Here is a 16118-nt window from a genome sequence, read left to right as displayed (position 1 = left end):
CCCGCTTTCTCCGCGGCCCCCCCCACACCCCCACCCCGGCCGTGACCCCGCCGCGCCCGCCCGGCGCCTGCAGCGCGACCCCTGGCGGCCGGGAGGGCCCCCTGCACGCAGGCGGCGGGCGCCGGGCCGGCCCCGGGGCCGGGTCACATGCCGCCAGGGCGCCTGGCCGCGGGCCCCGGGAGGCCCAGGCTGCGCCGACCCCGCGACGCCCTCACTCCCAGGCCTGGGGCACCTTGCATCCCCTGCGGGCCTCGGCCACAAGCTCTCGGTTCCCTCTCCGGAAAGGGGGGCTTTGGACAGAGGAAGAGCGGAGGGCGGCGCTGCGCGGTGCGCGAGTCCCGGAGGCGGCCGGTAGCGGCGGGGACAGGAGCGGAGGGCAGAGGCTCCTGCGGCCGGAGGGCTGGCAGCCCGAGACAGAAAGAGGAAGGCCCGTGGGGACCCTGCGAGCAGGCCGGCTGGCACACAGGGACAGCGGAACAGAGCAGGCCGGGCTGGGAATGCGGGCGCGGGGAGGAAGCCAGGCGCAGACCCGCAGCGCAGACCCGCAGCGCGAGGTCAGAGCCTGGCCAGGTACCACTTGTCTTCCAGGTTCTCTGGGATTAAAAGGCCCGTACGAAAGAGGGAGACAACCCGAGCCCTGCCCGGCACCCACCCGGGGCATAAAATCCTCCTGGAGACCCTCCCTCTGCCAGGCGGTCCTTGGGGCTTGGGGCCAGCTGCTCCGGGGGTGGGGGTGGGGGGACAGCAGCCTGAGTGCTCAGCAGGCAGTGGCCTCCTTGCCGGACTCCCAGCCAGGGCCCAGGGGTGGGGGGGGCCGCACACAGGAGAGCCCACGTGCTGTCCGGGAGCCGGCATCCAGTCGCGACTGCCACATTCCATGCTGGGTACAAATTCTGAGGCTGGGGCCCTGCCACGAGCCACAACAGTGAAAGGAAGATGCAGGAACCCTAACAGACACAAGGGCCTGGCCCCAGGGATCCTCTGGATCCCCAAATGCATCCCCAAGAATAGACACCACACCAAGTGTTTGATATGATTTTTTTATTAACATATAATATATTTAATAAAAAATAATATCCACTCTGGCTCTCTCCTCCACCGCAAGGGGGAAGAGTTGTGAGGAGGGGCTGGCACTGCCCACCCCAAGGCCTCAGGGTCCCCCCTTCCCCCACCCGCCTTCCAACAGGCTCTGACCTCCAGACAGACGGTTCAGGTTCAAAGTTACAAGTGCTTCAGGCCCTCCCTGCAGCTCCCTCAGGCCCGCCCCTTGTGCAGAATTCAGGGGCCACCTGGACAAACCCCTCACTTTTTCTCATTCCTAGGATCCCTCATTCATGTGAGAAAGAGGATCTGGGGGTAGAGTGGAGTCTCTGCTGGCCAGGGGGAGGGAGGAAAGGGACAGTGATGGGGAACGGTCACGAAGAGGGGCTCCGCCAAGGCCCCTCACTGCAGCCGGTCGCTGCGGAACGAGTCCTCCACAGCAGGATCGGGCAGCAGCGCACAGGGGTCACTCAGCATGTGGAGCCCTTCCAGGCCCAGCGGTTCCATGCGCAGGTCCTCCTCCAGCCCCAGCCCCAGCCCAGCGGCTGGCCCCTCAAAGCCAGGCACTCCAGCCAGGGCCGCCGCAATCTCCTTGGAGAAACCTGGGGAGGACTCCCCTGTGTGGGCAGAAGAGACGGGTGAGGCCCGCAGCCCGTCCACTCCTCTACAACCCCAGGCCTCCTGATGCACTGGGGAATGGACCCCCCTCATGCTGCGCCCCGCCGCCCCCCACACTGCTCACCTGGGAGGAGGACGTTGGGCCCTGAGGCATGGCGGGAACAGTGGGTCAAGTTCTGGTGGTTGAGGGCACGAGGGTCCTGGAGGCTACTCACTGGCCCCTCGCCCCCTAAAAATCCAGGTCCTTCAGAAAAGCCAGGGGGATCCAGCGCCAGGCTGGCTGACGGGCTCTCCATGGTGAACTGCTCCAGCTACGGACACACGGACAGGGCCCGAGGAGGCACTTCAGAACGGGGGTCCCACTGACCCTGCCTGCCTGGCAAATCCATCCCGTTTGCTCAGCAAAGCACGCCCCGCCCCCGACCGCAGAGATCAGAGCAGAGACGGGGAGAAGGTGGCAAGCAGAGCCCAAGCGGCAAGCACCGGCCCGGAGTTGGTGTGGGCGCCGTACCTGCCGGGACAGAGCGTGGGCATGCCCGGGAGAGAAGGCGTCAGAGTGGCTGTCGTCAGCAAGCGCGCTGCGCAGAGCGGGCTGGGGGGCAGCAGCAAGAGCAGGGGTCAGACGCAGGAAGACAGAAGCCTCGGGCTGGCAGAGCTCTGCGCTCCAGGGGTTGGAGCCTCTCCCCCACCACCCCGGATCTGCCAATTCAGCGTGCACCAGCGATGTGGCGCAGGGGCCCCTCGAGCCCACTCCCCCCCGGCCTCCCCCCTGCTTTTGGACCCGGGTACTCACACTCCCCAGGCCGAAGTCACTTCCTGGCCGGTGGTAAGACGGCTGCCCTTGCCCACCGGAGCTGGGCGGGTAGAGTGACCCGAAGTGCAGTGGCCGGCCCAGGGGCTGTCCCCCAGAGGGCTGCCTGGAGCAGGCCTGGGAGGTCAGCCCGGGCTGCTGCAGAGGCTTTGGGGTGGCCGGCTGGCTGGGCAGAAGCAAACCGGGGGCGCTGTATGGATATGGAGGCAGCCGCTGGTCAGTGGGCAGTTTGCTGGTATCCAAGGGGACACCCTGAAGAGAAGCAAGGAAAGAGGGAGAAGCTTACCCCTCAGAAGAGCCCCTCAGCCAGGGCTTCCCACCCTGTGAAGCCGCAACCGTCCTCAACACAAACGTGCCAGCGTTCCACAGGACACCCCGGGGCTGGGTGCCCGCAATCACCGCGCGCATCAGGACCAGAGCAAGCGAGCGCGGCCACCACCGGCCCCCACGCCCCGACACCCCGCCGCAGGTGCGCGCCCCGTGGACTCGAGGGACTCGAGGGCAGACGCAGGGAGAACAGGAAGGAGGGAGGGAGGTCAGGCTTGATCCGGGCGGCAGGGAGCAGAGCCCCGGCGGGCCCCGCTGAAGACCTGCCTCCGGCCGCACGGACCGCCCATCCCTGGGAAGGGCGGCGGCCGAGAGAAGGGGCAGGGGTTGCCGGCTGGGCACTGAGGAAGGAGCCCTCACTGGTTCTCCTTCAGCTCCCAACTCCTCCTAACTTGCTAAGCGAGCTCGGAAGAAAGTACTTTCCCTCCGGGCAGTGCCCTCCTCTGTACCACGAAGAGATGGGGCTCCGTGACCTGAGAGCCCGACTCTACGGACTCTGCGGAAGAAGAGCAGCGACGGACGGGGCAGGACAGGATGGAGGCGTGAGAGACAAACACACGAGGAAAGCAGCTGGGGGAGAAGCAGCGGAGGAAAAGCTACGACCTGCGGGGCTGCCCCTGGCTGGGCCCAGCCTGAGCACAGCCCGGATGCGGCTCCTGTGACCCTTAGGACGGCACCCGTGTCCCACAGGTGAGGCGGCGAGGCTCTCAGCCCGCACAGCACCTGTCCCAGGATGGGGCGGGGGTGGGCCGTGAACCGGGACGCGGCTCACCCCGGAATGAGGGCGCAGAGGGAGGAGGGAGCGGGGAAGCACAGGAGGGAGGACGGCTGAAGCCCGGGACGCGGGAGGGGCGTGTGGCGGGGGGAGAGAGGAGCAGACGGACAGGGACACGAGGCAGCCACGCGTACCTGAGTGATGGAGGACAAGGTGGGTGACATTGTTGGCGAAAACTGTTTGGGCAGCTGCTGTTGGGACCTTCTGGCTTCAGCTGGGCCCGCGGGCAAACTCAGGGGGCTGAGGGGCACGCGACGGTGGCGGGGGGAGGTTCCGGGGGTTGAAGGTGGGTAAGGGGGGGCACCCAGCGCGGGAGCTGAAGCGGAGGAGGAACTGGAGGAGGACAGGGCCGGGGCACTGAGCGAGGGGTGGCCCAGGGAGGTGGCGGGCAGTGCATGGCGGGCCAGGGAGGAGGCCGGCAGGGAGGGGTGGCTGTGGGAGCCCTGCAGCTGGGGCTGGGGGCCGCTCAGGGAGGCCTGGAGGTTGGGATTGCTCAGGGAGGACTGCAAGGACGGGTGGCTCAGAGGGGACTGGAGTCCTGCAGGCACAGACAAGAAGCACGGACGCCGACGTTACCGACGGGGGCCGGGCTGCTTTCTGCCCAGAACAGAGAGCAGCGACCAGACTATGAAGTGGCAACACAATGTCCTCCCTGCTCTGTCCCTGACAGTGAGGCCGGCACGGCCCACCCGGGGGCTGCCCGCCATCACCTTTCGAGAGAGAGCCGCGCCTGCCGTGTAGAATTCCTGGGGAGGACTGGCGCCGGCGGTCACAGGAGGCTCCCGGACCAGCCCCCCAGCACCCCGCCCCCCCCCCCCCCCCCCCCCCGCCGGGACAGCCGCTCACCCGGCGCATCGTAGCCCGCGCCAGGGCCCAGGCCCCCGCTGATGCCGAGGTGGGTCATGGTGTGGGTCAGATTGGAGGTACTGTTGCCCCCGCTCAGGCTGGGGTAGGCCATCTCCTCCGGGTCCAGGGGAGTGGGCAGTGGCGGGGGGAAGTGCAGGCTGGTGAGGTCGGGTAGGGAGCCGCCCGTGTTCATGGCAGGTGGGAGGCCAGGCACGCTGGCAGGCTGGTCGGGGGATGGGAAGATGCTGCAGGGGACAGGAAGAGAGGGGGAGATGGGGCAGAGGTCGGGGAGCGGGCAGAGGCCGGCCTCCCACGTTTCCCTCGGCCCCTCGGGCAGCCTAACAGAGGCACCTACTTAATTCCAGGGACTTCACAGGACCGAGGTCGGGAAGAGGATGAGGAGAGCTGAGGAGAGAAGGGTAACGTGGGAAAGGAGGCCAGGGCTCCGGAGGACGGAGGAAGCCCCGCCCCACAGAAAGAACGGGAAAGTGGGCCACACCGACCTTCTTAGCATCCCATGGCTTCAGCAAATGCCTGTCGTCCAGCACGTTCTCCTCAATAGCAGGGACTTGAAAGAGAAAGACTGGCGATGAGACGGCTGGAAAGGAGTCAGGCAGAAGGCGCCGAAGTGAGCAGACCCAGCACGAAGCCCCCAACACCAGCCCTGAAGGTCGTGGGCATCGGTACCCACGAGTGGCGTGGGACACATACCTCTGGAATCCACTTCACCATCCAGAAAACCTACAAAGGATGCGGGACAGTTGGCTACAGTCCGGACTTCTCTATGGACTTCCGACTAAAGCTCCTCAGGTCACTCCCTGCCCGGGGCCAGGCCATTTACCTCCACGGCGGCCGGGCAGGATGCTGGGAGGGGCAGGGCCTGGATAAGTGTCCTGAGGGCTGGGGTTCATCACGCTGGTGTGAAGGGCAGAGTCAGAACTCGTCCTGGGGGGGGGGGGTGTCGGGGGGGGGCAGAGATGAGCTGGGTGGGACCTCGTTTCTGGTCCCCAGGCCCTGCTCAGCAGGGGAAACGCTAGCAGGGCTGGGACAGGAAGCCGGGTGGAGGGTGGGCGGACAGGACAGATAAGAGAGGTGGCTCTGAGACGGCCAGGGCCATCACCTGTTCAGCGCAGACGGTAGTCGAAACATCTGGCCCTTCTCCGCAGGGAAACTGCCCCAGGGCACCGCCCTGCGGGGAAATACAACGTCAGGACGAGCAAGGCTAGCCAGGCTAGCAACACTCGGGAGAGCAAGCACGGGGCTGGGGAGGACCAGGCCACAAGCGGAAGACAGACAGGGCTGAGCGCCCAGGGCCACGCCTCCTTCCTGGATCTTCTGCTACCTGGACCCCTGACCCCTCTCCCACAGTCAAGCAAAGAGACCTGGAAATTCTCAACTTGTCTCTGCCGGGACTCGCTGAGTAAGAATCCCGGAGCCCAGCAGCCATGCCGGTACAAGCACTGAGGATGACTTGGCCCAGGGAGGCTCGGACACCCAGGGGCCAGACCAGCACACCTGGCACCCAGTCCTGGGGAGAGGCGGCCTGCTCCCTCCCCAGACGCACACACCCCAGCCAGCCACCGTGACCATTGGTCCTGCACTGGCTGGACCCGGAGGCTTGGCTGCCCATGTCAACACGGCCAGGGCTGGACTCTGACCCACCTACTGCGCCTGCCCCCACCCCTCCCAGCCAGCCGTCATGGGGGAAGGATCGTTCAAAGCCTGGACCAACAAGCCTAGCCCCAAGCCCAGCTCCCTCCAGAGACACAGCTGAGAGTGGACAGGAGATGCTGCCTGCCCTACACACTGACCTCCGCCAGCCAGACTCCGGGGGAGGAGACAAGTAGGCAGGGCCATAGGGCGAGTTGTCGACGTGAGCACACCAGTTAAGGAGAAAGGGAGGAGGGGCGGGCGACACAGAGACCACAGAAGCACAGGACACTGGGGCAGGTGGACGAGCTGCTCAGAGAAGCGAGCACCTCCCTCCTCCTCTTCCGTGGGGGGCAATGCCAGGGCCAAAGAATGCAAGAGAAAAGGGAACCGGGCCCAGCAGAGCCGGAAGAATAAGGCAGAGTAGCGGGACGGGGCATGGGAAGCAGCGCGGTGAGCGTCTCCACAGCCGAGAGCTACCCAGAGAAAGGGGAGGCCAAACGTGAAGAGGGGACCAGACCCCTGCGGCAGGAGACCTATGTCCCCCATCACGGGCGCCATCGCGGTCACACAGGCCGAACGGTGGCTTGTCTGGGAGGCCCGGAATGGACGGGACGGAGCCGCACACAGAGCCCCTCCCCCCCATGAGTTCCCGCGGAACCCCGTCTCCTCCCCCGCCTGCCCCCACGCCCCGGGAAGGATATGTGGCGGGGGCAGCGGCGGAGCGGGGACACCATCCTCCGGGGGTCACGCTGCACTCGTTCCACCAGCCCGTGGTGCCGTGTGCCCCGAGCCGAATCCAGAGGCGAGTGGAGGGGGCTCTGCCGGAAGAGACAGGTAAGTCCGCAGGGGAGGTCGCCCGAGAGCCCGTGTTCCCCCTCGGCTGGTGTCCGCTTACCTGGAACTCAGCCAGCCCACAGCCAATCTGGTTGACATTAGGCAGAGAACCGCCGTAGTGGGAGCTCCTCGTGTAGGCCAGGCGCAGCTTCTGGGCCTGTAACTGAGGGAGGACAAGCGCGAGCGTCAGGGAAGCTTCTGACCACTGCTCCTGTGCCATCTGTCTCCACGGCATGCCGTCCCACTGGTGCCGGGAGGAGAGGTGCCAGGAACCGCAGAACCGGCCAGGCCAGGGACACGCCACCCACATCCACGGCGCCGATGGCTGGCATTACCCAGCCAGGCAGGGTCTGATGCTCTGCTCAGGGCATGGCCCAGTTGGCATCTGTCTAAACAGAGTCCCCGAAGGGTTGCCGGCAGCCCCCAAGCTAGTCCCATGGGGCAAGTCCCGGGAAGGGGGCCCATCAGGCACCTCCACTTTCCCTTCCCGGTGCGCCAGGACTAACTGGAACACGAGGGGACAGCCACAGGGGGAGGCCACAGAGCCATGATCACCAACCTCCTTCCTTCCCGCTCCGGACGGCACAGGCTTCTGGGCTCTGACATTTGCCCCCCTCAGGAAAGCTACAGAGCCTGTACCACCCAAACTAGAACATCTGGGAAATGCCGGCTCTCCTCGCTGGAAAACCAGTCCCAAAACCAAGAGGCAGACTTCTTCTAGCTCATTCAAAAGCCCCTGGATGGCCAGGGGAGCCTTGAGACTGGGGGTGACAGAGGGAGCAGTAACCCTGTTCAGCCCGGCCTGATCCCCACTTTGGGGAGAGGTTATCTGGCCCGGCAGTAAGATGCCACAACCATCAGTCTGGCAGGCTGATCCTACAGATCCTAAGTCCTTCTGTGGGAGGTGAATGCCTACTTCTGAGGACCGCTGCAACCAGCCAAAACACAGACCTAGGGCAGCTGGTGAACTTCTGGGGGTCATGCATTGCTCTGCTGACCCCAACATCAGAACTTTCTGTTCCAAGAGGTCAGCACACCGAGTTCAGCAGACACTACGGAAACCGTTGGGCCACTCCAGATTGCTGTTAGTACGCGGCCAACACCTGCCTCCCGTTACCATCGGCCCCAACGGCTGTACGGGCCTCAGCAGAGCCCTCTCTGCTAAGCTAAGCTCCAGATCCCTTACCTCCAGCTTTAGACTCTTGGGTTCCCAAGCCCCGGCCTTGTATGCCCACCAGACGTCAATGAGCAGCAGAGAAGTAATTTGCAGTGGCAAGGTGGGCACAAGCGGTGTTTGGACAAACCACGTTGCTCAAAAGACAGAGGCCTCAGCTCTGAGCTTCTCACAGCCTTTCTGCTTGCGCAAACCCTAAAATCCCACCCAGCGGCTGCAGGAGTCAGAGCCCAGACAGAGGACAGGGCCTCAAGCAGAGGCTCCGGCCCACGTGCCTGCCTCCGTCCCCAGCACGACCAGAAGCTCCGCGGCGGAGCCAGAGCCGTCTTTGCTCAGATGGATCACGACCCTCCAGCACTAAGAGGGAGCTGTGGCCAGTGCCTCCGACCTGCTTCCCCACTAACGCTCTCTGTTCGGACTCCCATGAACCAGGACACATGGTCTCTAGAGACCCAAAGGGGAAAACACACAAGAAAAACTAACAGTTGGGGAGACACAAACAAGAGCACAGCCAGAGTCACAGGCATCGATGCAAACCAGTTGGACAGGCAGAAAGAGCTCCCAGCGGTGCTTCTGTTCCACCCTCTCCCCGGGAGCTCCTCCTGGATCGGCCTGGGAGGGACCCGAGGGGGCAGTACCCTCACCTGCCTTTCTGAGAAGAACGTGTCCCTGAACGAGGACTGCACGCCAGCAGGACAGACTCCCGCCCTCATGCCCTCTGATACTGGGGCCTGGGAAGCAAGAAGCGAAGGCCAGAGGGGCTTCACAGGCAACAAGGCCGGGGTGTCTTCTTTCTGGAACTGCTCAGGAATGAATGTCCCCTACCCACAGGCGACCCTCCGAGGAGGCCCTTTATAACCGACCCACAAAGCAGCCGTCTTCCTAGAAAGCTCAGCAAACCTAACCTACAGCCAACTGGTGACCCGCTCTGGAGCTTCCAAGTCCTGCGTCCCCTCCGCGGCGGCCAGGGCAGAACATCAAGCGCCGTCTGGGAGCCACGGACCTCACCTTCGTTCACGTCAGGAAGCCACAAGAAGCATTTGAAAAAGGAAGCAACGGGAAGGGACGCAGGAGGGGACTTCCTGCCCCCGCGACCCGGCGCGGCGCGCAAACCGCTCCCGGGGCCTTCCCCGAAGGCACCCGAGCGGCGAGAGGGGCGCAGCGGGGCTGACGGACCGGACCGCAGGAGATGCCCGAGCCGGAGGCACCGGCGGCCCGTGCCCACCCCCGCCGCCGCCCGAGCCCCGGGGATGCTGCAGGGGCGTCCCCCGGCCCCGCGGCCCCGCCGGCTCCCCCGGCCCCGCGCCCCGCCGGCTCCCGCGGCCCCCGCCGGCTCCCCCGGCCCCGCGGCCCCGCGGCCCCGCCGGCTCCCCCGGCCCCCGCCGGCTCCCCCGGCCCCCGCCGGCTCCCCCGGCCCCCGCCGGCTCCCCCGGCCCCCCGGCCCCGCCGGCTCCCCCGGCCCCCGCCGGCTCCCCCGGCCCCCGCGGCCCCGCCGGCTCCCCCGGCCCCCGCCGGCTCCCCCGGCCCCGCCGGCTCCCCCGGCCCCCGCCGGCTCCCCCGGCCCCGCGCCCGCCGGCTCCCCCGGCCCCGCCGGCTCCCCCGGCCCCGCGGCCCCGCCGGCTCCCCCGGCCCCCGCCGGCTCCCCCGGCCCCGCCGGCTCCCCCGGCCCCCGCCGGCTCCCCCGGCCCCGCGGCCCCGCCGGCTCCCCCGCACGCCCGTCTTCCCGCCCCGCGCGGCCCCCCCACCCGCGCCGCCCGGCCGGCGGCCGTCCCGCTCCGCCTCCCTCGCCGCGGCGCCCGCCCCCGCCCCGCCTCCCGCTCCGGGACGGCGCCCCGGGCTCCCGCTCCCCCGGCGGCCCCTCACCCGGGTGGAGCCGATGTCCATCATCACCTCCTCGAAGGCCGCCGTCTCCTCGGCCTGACGCTGTTTCTGCAGCGCGATCTTCTCGCTAAACTTGCGCGGATTGGAAGCCGCGGCCGTGGCCGAGCCGGGCCCGTTGGCGCCCGCCGTCGCCATCTTCCCCGTGCGTCCCTCCCCGCCACCCTCCCGGACAAGCCACGGCCCCGCCGCGGGCCCCGGCCGGCGCCTCCAACCGCAGCCGCCGCCGCCGCCTCGGCGAGCACCGCGAACCCGGCCCCAGCCTAGCCCGGACCTGCCGCGCGCGGGGGCCGCCGGGAACTGTAGTTTGTTTACGTGACCCCTGCGCGGCCCCAGGCGAGCAGTCCGGACAGGAAGCGGACTCCATTTCCCAACAGTCCTGCGGCTCCGGGGCCTGGGAGCCTGGCTCCTCCCCCGCGGCTCCTCCCTGCGCGGAGCCCGCCGGGAAGAGTAGTTCCGAGTTGGTCTCGAGCCTCGGAGCGCGGAGGGGAGCGGGATGCGGGCGAGGGAAGGATTCGGGAGGAAGGGGAAGGGGTGGAGACGGGGCGGGAAGAAGGAAGCAACAGAAGAGGGAAAATCTGGTCTTCGGGGAAGGGGCCTACGGCGCCTAGAGAAAACGAGAGCGGGACTCCCGGAGCAGCTGTAAGCGTCTGGACTCAGGCCCCTCAGACGGGCCACGTGCCCACCCCCTGCCCAAGACCAGCGAATCAGACACGGTACAAACGTATAGAAACATCTTTTATTTGGGTAACAAGTCTCAAAACAGGTCAGTTAGTAAAATAGATTCTAGAGGACGTGTCTCTATCCACAGCCCTCCCGCCCCAAAAATGGCTGGGGGTGAGCCCTCCCCTCGGGCTCCTCTGGTATAAAAAACTTTGGCAGCTCAGTGTTTGTCACCTGGGCCCGCGGCAGCCGTGTCGGGGTTCGGGATTCCTCGGGCGCCAAGCGGAGGGGGCCGGGCCGCAGCGCCGCCAGCCCTCCCCCAGCCTCAGCTCAGCAAATAGGGCTGCCTGGAAAGGGCAAGCAGGCCCCTCACTGAGGGCTGGGCCGGTGCAGGGCCATCACTGTGCTTTTTGACAACGAGGGAAGGGATTTATTTGGCACTTGAAACACAGAGAAGTGAGCGGGACTAGAGAACCCAGCGAAGGTACCAAAACCGGCAGGAAGAAGCCATTTGGCGTTAAGTCCTCTGGGAGGAGGGAAGTGGGAGATACGGAGAAGGAGCTAGGAGAAGCAGCAGTCCACTCCGCCCCTGGTGACAGAGGGCCGAAACGAGCTAGAACCGCAGGACTGCTGACTCTGGGCTGGGCCTCCTCGACACCTCCCCACCCCACAGCCGCTGGGTACAGCCCCCCAGGCTTCCCACCACCAGCCGGTCCCTGTACGTAGTGTCTGACCCCGGCTTTCCAGCACTCGGTGTCTTCCCCAGTATGCACCCGCGATCATGTCCTTAGTGATCTGACTATCCCTCGGGGCCAGGCTCTTATCTACCACATCCCTCACACTGGTCAGGCCGTCCCAAAGACTCCATCCCTGCCTCCCAGAGAACTCTCTGACCCTCCATCCTCCCTTCCCCGCTCCTACTCTTATACGCTGGGGAAGGAAAGGAAGGTCAAGGGCCCCTGGAGCTCCCTAGACCTGGATGAAGAGCAGGCCAGTGAGCAGGGCAAAGCCCGCAAGGAGCAGAATGACCTTGAGGATCCTCTGCTCAGAGGTGGCCAGCTCCTGGGGCAAGATTTCCAGGAAGGTGATGTAGAGAAAGGTGCCAGCTGCCATGCCTTCCAGCACAGACTGGGCCAGCTGGTGCAGCGGCCCGGCCGACTCAGCCAGAGCCGCCCCCAGCCCGATGCCCAGAGGGGTCATGCATGAGAAGAGGATCCCACAGCCAGCCACCACCTGTGCCCGCAGGTGGCTCTGCAACAGCCGCAGGGACAAGCTGACCGCCAGAACACCCTTGTGGAGCAGCAACGCCAGACACAGCTCCACGGCCCGGGCCCGGTCCCGCTGCAGCCCCACCGCCAGTCCCTCGAACACCGAGTGCAGGGCCAGGGAGAAGACCAGTACGCAGGCGCGCAGGGCTGAGGGGGCTGCTGGGGCTCCCCCTGACTGTGGGAGCCCTGGCCCGTCATGCCAGTGCTGTGGCCCACCGTTTGCCGCTCCCAGCAGAGCCCTTGTCTCCTCTCGAGGTGGTGGCCCTGACTGCTCCCTGTAAGCCAGTGTGATTTGCTCCATCACCAGGACCAGGAAGAAGCCCATTGCCAAGATGAACTCTTGCAGGGGAAACTGGAGCTGTGGGCAGACAGGGCAGATGGGCCGAGAGTGGGGAAGAGCCGTCAAACTCCGAGTCTCGAGGAGTCCCAGTGACGCAGACTTAGGGTCCCCCAGAGGCGCAGGGCTCCTCTCACTTACACAAACACACCCACAATCACACAGATGAGGCCCAGCCCAGAGTCAGCAGTCCTGCTGGTTCTAGCCCATTTTGGCCCTCTGTCACCCAGGGGCGGAGCGGACACGACTTCTCTTAGCTCCTCCTCCCTCGTCCCACATGAGTGTCACTTGCAGGACCACACAGACACCAGCTTCTCAGCTTTGGCACTATCCAAATTTGGGCTTGGACAATTCATTTTGGAGGTCTGTCCCGTGCTCAGTAGGATCTAACAGCATCCTCATCTGTACCCGTTAGATGCCAAGAGCAAGCACAGCGCCTTCCTTCCCTGAGTTGTGACAACGAAAACGTCTCCAGACACAACCAAATGTTTTCTGTGAAGGGGACGCAAAACAGCAAGGATCACACGTTGCCCACCTCACCAAATGCTCACACACAGAGCCACACAGTATCATGGGGCCATCAGACTTACACACAGTCACACAGGGCCACGGGGCACTCAGTCACAAAGGGTACATCCTGGGTCACTTCCCCAGTCTTAGGAAGAGGAAGAGTGCGGGTGACCTTCCCAGTACCTCTGCACAACTGTGTCAGTTTTTCCCCTGAGACTTTCCTACGCCTTGTACTCGATCTTCACGCCCCACCTCCTTGGATTATGGCACCTTTGGTTCCGGACTCCAGGCCTCCTACCCTTCCCAGGCCTGCAGGGCGCTCTAGCGCCAACCCCTTCAGCAAAGTGGCGTGAGAACGAAGCTGATTCTTAGAGGCTGGGGCTGAGAAACTCCCGGAGGAGGTCACATGCCTGGCCAGAGGCTCCTCTCCACCTCCCAGAGTGCCTCGCAGTCACAGAGGGACTGGGGACTGGGGGCTGGGGGTGGGGGAGCACCACAGGAAGTTATTCCCCAACACTAAAAATCACGATTCATAGGGTCCCATGTTCGGTGCCTTCTGCACGGTCACAAGGTCAGGGAGCACCCCAGGAAGGGATCTGAAAAAGCCCCCTCTCCCACAGCGATGTGACTGAACACCCCCACCCCCACAGGGTCACACGCAGGAGCCAGAGCTCACCGTCACGTGCAAGGCCGCTAGGGCCTCGTCTATGGCCGCCAGGTAGTCAGGCAGGAGGTCCAGGAGACAGGTGGCCAGGAAAACACCCCCCGCGAAGCAGCTGATTAGGCTCAAGGCTTTCTGCCGGGAGGCTGGACAGGGGAGCACAGACGGGAGTGAGCCTGGACCCCCTCGAGCCTCTTGCCCCAAGCAAGGCTCCCTCTGCCCTTCCTGGGCCCGGGGGACCCTCTTCAGCGGCCGGCGCCCTCCCTAGGCCCGGCGTGGGCGGCAGCGGGGACCCGAGAGGCTCACCGGAGGCTTCGGGGTTAGCCCCGGGCCGGCGCAGCGCGCAGACGGGCACCAGACTGCACAGCGCGGTGAGCAGCAGCAGCAGCACCAGGGCCCCGACTTTCACCTCCAGCCCCACGGGCCCTGCGGGTTCCGAGCCCACCGCCTCCGGGCGCCACACCAGCAGCTCCGGCTCTCCCCAAGGCCCCATGGTGGCTGCAGCGGCAGGCACGGCTGTCGGATGGGAGACACAGCGAGCGGGGCGGCGGTCACCTGCGGATGGGGCCGAGCAGGGGGGGCTGGTCCGCGGAGGGGGGCTCCCTGCCCCCGCCGCCCTCCGACCTCCCCGCCCCGTGTGGCTCGTGCACGCCGGGCCCCGCAGCCCGCGCGCCCGCAGACGGCTCAGGTAGGGACCCCGCGCGGGGGTTCCGGCGTCGGGGCGCCGCGGGTGTCTCCTTACCTTCCCCCTGGAGCGCGGCCCTCCGGGAGAGGAGAGGCGGGGGCCCCCGCAGGAAGGAGCGGACGGAGCCGAGGGGGTCGGGCGGCGCGAGCTGTCGCGGGGAGCGTGGCGGGGAGCGTGGCGGGGAGCGTCGCAGGCCACCTGGGCAGGGCGAGTTTGGGGCTGGATCACTCCCCGCTCCCGCTTCCCCAGAGCCGCGCCGGAAGGCACAGCGGCGGGCAGACGGCCACCGCCAGGGGCCCCAGGTGGCGGGGTCGCGGCCAGGCCGCCCAGCCCGCACGGCCGGGGCGCACACTCACCTCGACAGGGTCCCCCCCTCCGCCGCGGCCGCTGGGTTCCGCCGCGACCCGGGACCCCGCCCCGCCGCGTCCCGCCTCCCCGCCGGCGCCGGCCAATGACGGCGCCCGGAGGGCGGGACCCGACGCGGAGTGACGTGCCCTGGAGGCAATCGGAGGCCGGCGGGCGGGCTGGCGGGGGCGGGGCGGGGGGCTGCGGGCCCGGGGCGCCGCGGGGCGGTCCGACTGGCCCGGCTGGCCGGAAGCGCGAGCGGCCGCGGGCGAGGCGGGAGTCGGGACCCCGCGCGCGGAGCCGAGTCTTCCGCTCTGGGACGCCGCGCTCGGGTCCCGGTGTCCGGCAGCGCCTCCTCAGCCGTCCCCGCGGAGACGCGAAGACCCGCTCTGCGCGCTCGGCGCCGGGGGAAACGGCCCCGTCGTCGGACGGACTCCTCGCTCGACTTCCCTCTCCCGCGCTCTCCGCGGAACCGGGAAAGGGAAACAGCAAAGAGCGGCCGCTCCTGGACAGGAATCCGCCTGGACCGCCGGCGCCCGAGGCCTCTGCTGTGCGGCCTCCTGGCTGCCCCGAGAGCGTGCGGGAACCGGTGGGACACGGCCCGGGGGCGGGGGGCACAGCCGGCCCGGGGAAGAGCCGCTCTCCGCAGGCTCCAGCCTCCAGCCTCCGTCCTTCCCGCGCCTCAGGGCATCTAGCCGGGCTCTCGCCTCCCGAGTTTTCTGCTCCTGATGGCGCCGAGGACTCGCAACTCGGGCCCCTGCTGTTTCCTTAGCCCGGATCCTTTAGGCCCACATTCCCTGTGCTGTCGGAATCTTCTAACCTCATTGGAGGGTAGGATTTTAAGAAGGACATGAAAAAGGGGGTGCAGCCTAATCTTTGCAAAGGTGCAAAGACCACCGTCTCAAGAAGAGGGAGGAGTAATGTCTCCGAAGGCTCTGGAAAAGGAGGCCAGCAACTTCCTCAAGAGGGAATGTGAGGGGGCGCCTGGGTGGCTCAGTGGGTTAAATCCTCTGCCTTCAGCTCGGGTCATGATCCCAGGGTCCTGGCATCAAGAGCCCCATATTGGGCTCCCTGTTCAGCAGGGAGCTCCAGCTGGGGCTCCTGTTTCTCCCTCTCCCTTTGCCCCTCCTCCAGGTTTATGCACACTCTCTCAAATAAATAAATTTAAAAATTTTGGGGTACCTGGGTGCCTCAGTCGTTAAGCCTCTGCCTTCAGCTCAGGTCATGATCCCAGGGTCCTGGGATCGAGTCCCGCATGGGGCTCTCTGCTCCGCGGGGAGCCTGCTTCCTCCTCTCTCTGCCTGCCTCTCGGCCTACTTGTGATCTCTGTCAAATAAATAAAATCTTTTTAAAAAATATTATTATTTCTTAAAAGACTTATTTATTTATTTTAGAGAGAGACAGAGACAGCATGAATGGGAGGGGCAGAAGGAAAGGGAGAGAGAGAATCTCAGGGAAACTCCACATTCAACACAGAACCTGACACGGGATGGAGCCCAAGACCTGGAGATGATGGCCTGGGCCAAAACTGAGAGCTGAATGCTTAACTGACTGTCACCCACGTGCTCCTTAATATTATTGATAATTAGTAACATTAACAAGAAATCATGGACTGGGAGACAGGACACCTGCAGATGTGTCCCAGCTCTACCTTTTTTTTTTTTTTTAAAGATTTTATTTGTTTATTTGACA

At 65.9% G+C, this 16118-nt stretch overlaps 2 protein-coding genes across 10 annotated transcripts; both read right to left on the bottom strand.

Moving 5' to 3' along the window:
- Positions 1–1047: 1047 nt before the first annotated feature.
- CRTC2 (CREB regulated transcription coactivator 2) lies at positions 1048–10250 on the bottom strand. 9 transcript variants are annotated; one of them, XM_032317634.1, is made up of 16 exons: positions 9943–10250; positions 8989–9087; positions 6967–7068; positions 6773–6889; positions 6230–6291; positions 5539–5607; positions 5260–5363; positions 5130–5159; positions 4922–5016; positions 4774–4823; positions 4419–4663; positions 3707–4110; positions 2453–2722; positions 2171–2251; positions 1784–1970; positions 1048–1658 (listed from the first exon to the last, which is right to left on the bottom strand). In XM_032317634.1, the coding sequence occupies exons 1-16, from the start codon at positions 10093–10095 to the stop codon at positions 1444–1446; spliced, it is 2283 nt and encodes a 760-aa protein (XP_032173525.1). In that variant the 5' UTR covers positions 10096–10250; the 3' UTR covers positions 1048–1443. The 9 variants fall into 9 exon arrangements, with proteins under 9 accessions (XP_032173525.1, XP_032173526.1, XP_032173528.1 ...); XM_032317635.1 differs by having other exon boundaries at positions 9970–10250; XM_032317637.1 differs by lacking the exon at positions 8989–9087 and having other exon boundaries at positions 9943–10249.
- Positions 10251–10678: 428 nt separating this feature from the next.
- SLC39A1 (solute carrier family 39 member 1) lies at positions 10679–14497 on the bottom strand. Its single transcript, XM_032317656.1, has 5 exons — positions 14438–14497; positions 14139–14279; positions 13703–13951; positions 13412–13542; positions 10679–12246 (listed from the first exon to the last, which is right to left on the bottom strand). The coding sequence occupies exons 3-5, from the start codon at positions 13887–13889 to the stop codon at positions 11590–11592; spliced, it is 975 nt and encodes a 324-aa protein (XP_032173547.1). The 5' UTR covers positions 13890–13951; positions 14139–14279; positions 14438–14497; the 3' UTR covers positions 10679–11589.
- Between the last annotated feature and the right edge of the window lie 1621 nt (positions 14498–16118).

This window comes from Mustela erminea, chromosome 17 (genome assembly GCF_009829155.1).
Source record: "Mustela erminea isolate mMusErm1 chromosome 17, mMusErm1.Pri, whole genome shotgun sequence".
Taxonomy (NCBI): Eukaryota; Metazoa; Chordata; class Mammalia; order Carnivora; family Mustelidae; genus Mustela; species Mustela erminea.
Note: the sequence above shows the minus strand (reverse complement) of the source record. Positions and strands in the feature narration are given on the sequence as shown.